The following is a 2,500-nucleotide window of genomic DNA, read 5'->3' as shown; positions in this document are numbered from 1 at the left end:
ATTTCCACTGAAAATAGGTTTTTATTTTCAGTAAAACATCTTTAGCAGTACAATGAATATCCGAAATGCCTGCCATTTGATGTTATTTCCTCCTGCTTTTGATCCTCGTATAAACGTGTCCCTCATTCGCCCACCTCCTTATCCATTTATACACAGTCGATGTACTGACACCGTTCCTTGACGCGATCTCGTGAGCAGAGGCGCCGTAATACCACATCCAAACCAGACGAGCTCTTGCGTCCAAGACTTCAGGTCTGTTCGAACGTAATTGGTACATTTGGAGCCTGCAAGAAAATGAAAATATGGCTTGGAACTAGATGCGGAACTTAGTAGGGATGTAAAATACGTCTAATTTTATGGTCAACAGGTTCTTTGTACAGTTACCTTACCTTGTTTCAATGCTATCAAAGCTTTTTATTTTATTTATTTATTTTTTTTTTTTTACAATACTTTATAGCTCTATTTCCAATCAATTCTTCTTTGCTCAAGGGGTTAATTATTGAACTGTAACTGCTCAATGGCTACTTTCCTCTTGGTAATTGTAGAAGAGATTCTTTAGCTATGAATTTTACATCCGTTATGCACATTTTGGCACTAGTTTCTCAAGAATATATCTCCAACTAGAACGGGTACTTGGTAGAGCGCATACCATCAGCTATCATCTATTTCACAAGATAGACAATTGACTTATGCACGTATTGGCACTGGTTTCGTGAATATATATCTAAAAACTAGAATGGAAACTTGGTAGAGCGCATACCTTGGCCTATATCATGTATATCACAAGATAGGCAATTGAATTATGCACATTTTGACACTAGTTTCGTGAAAATATATCTATGAACTAAAGCTGGAACCTGATAGAGCGCATACCTTTTCCTTTATCATGTATTTCACAAGATAGACAATTGAATTATGCACGTTTTGGCACTGGTTTCGTGGAAATATATCTATGAAGTAGACGTGGAACATAGTAGAGAGCATACCTTCGAATACATCATGTATATTATAATAAAGGTAATTCAATTATGCACATTTTGGCACTAGTTTCGTGAAAATGTATCTATGAACTGAAATGGGAACTCGGTAGAGCGCATACCTTTGCCTATACCAAGTATATCATAAAATAGGTAATTGAATTATGCACATTTTGGCATTAGTTTCGTGAAAATATATCCATGAACTAGAATTTGCACTGGTAGAGTGCATACCTTCGCCTATATCATGTATATCACAATATAGGTAATTTAATTATGCACATTTTGGCACTAGTTTCGTGAAAATATATCTATGAACTAGAACGGGTACTTGATAGAGCGCATACCTTCGCCTATATCATGTATATCACAAGATAGACAATTGAATTATGCTCATTTTGGCACTAGTTTCGTGAGAATATATCTAGGAACTAGAATTTGCACTGGGTAGAGTGCATATCTTCGCCTATTTCATATTGTATATCACAACATATGCAATTGAATTATGCAAATTTTAGCACTAGCTTCGTGGAAATATATATATATATATATATATATATATATATATATATATATATATGTATATATATATATATATATATATATATATATATATATATATACATATATATATATATATATATATATATATATATATATGTATATATATATATATATATATATATATATATATATATATATATATATATATATATATATATATATATATATATGAACTAAAACTGGCACTTGGTAGAGCGCATACCTTTGCCTTTATCATATTTGTATATCACAAGATAGGGAATAGAATTATGTACATTTTGGCACTAGTTTCGTGAAAATTAGATAAAAATTGACCACGATGTAGCGAAAAAGATATTTTTTTTAATATTTTCGTGACCTTAACCTTCCCCTTGAGTCCAATTGCTCCCAAACCTAATCAAATTGTCCTTGGATCTTGACCAATCACCCCACCAAATTTCATAAGATTCGGTCAAATAGTTTTTGAGTTATGCGAATCACAAACACACAGACAGACATGGAAACAAAACCACGCCTATCAAAACATAACCCTCGCAACGATGTTGGAGAAAGTAATGAATAGTGGGGTGCTATTTTCCATCATTTCTGCTAATACCTGAAAATATTTACCACTAAATGCCATTGGTTTTAAGATAGTTGTTGACTTTTAAAGATGGAGTTGTACTTGGTGTAAACATTTGCGCTATTTCTCATTTCTCTTCAGTGAATTTATGGATCATCTTGTGTGAATAAATATTGTTTCTTAAAGTTCAAGTAATTCTATGCTCTTTGCCGACATTTTTTAATAGTTATTATTGCTATGCTTGCTGCATTATAGCAGTGACTTCATGAATTCTCTGATATGAATAATTATTTTGTAATGTTCACGTAATTTTAAGCTTTTTACCCGAATTTTTATCAGTTATTGTTTCCATTATTACTGCATTATAGCAGTGACTTCATGAATTCTCATGTATGAATAACTATTTTGTAATGTCCAC

The 2,500-nt window shown here is 32.2% G+C and overlaps 1 protein-coding gene across 1 annotated transcript in view; it reads right to left on the bottom strand.

The window, feature by feature from the left end:
- The window catches only part of LOC137640150 (glutamate receptor ionotropic, delta-1-like), a 31,632-nt gene that overhangs the window by 20,620 nt on the left and 8,512 nt on the right, over positions 1-2,500 (bottom strand). Inside the window, exons 3-4 of the mRNA XM_068372657.1 lie at positions 634-662; positions 135-284 (exon numbers count right to left, since the gene is read on the bottom strand). Of these exons, the coding sequence (XP_068228758.1) occupies positions 135-284; positions 634-662 (179 nt within the window). The remainder of the gene's footprint in view (positions 1-134; positions 285-633; positions 663-2,500) is intronic.

This window comes from Palaemon carinicauda, chromosome 1, assembly GCF_036898095.1.
Source record: "Palaemon carinicauda isolate YSFRI2023 chromosome 1, ASM3689809v2, whole genome shotgun sequence".
Classification (NCBI taxonomy): domain Eukaryota; kingdom Metazoa; phylum Arthropoda; class Malacostraca; order Decapoda; family Palaemonidae; genus Palaemon; species Palaemon carinicauda.
Note: the sequence above shows the minus strand (reverse complement) of the source record. Positions and strands in the feature narration are given on the sequence as shown.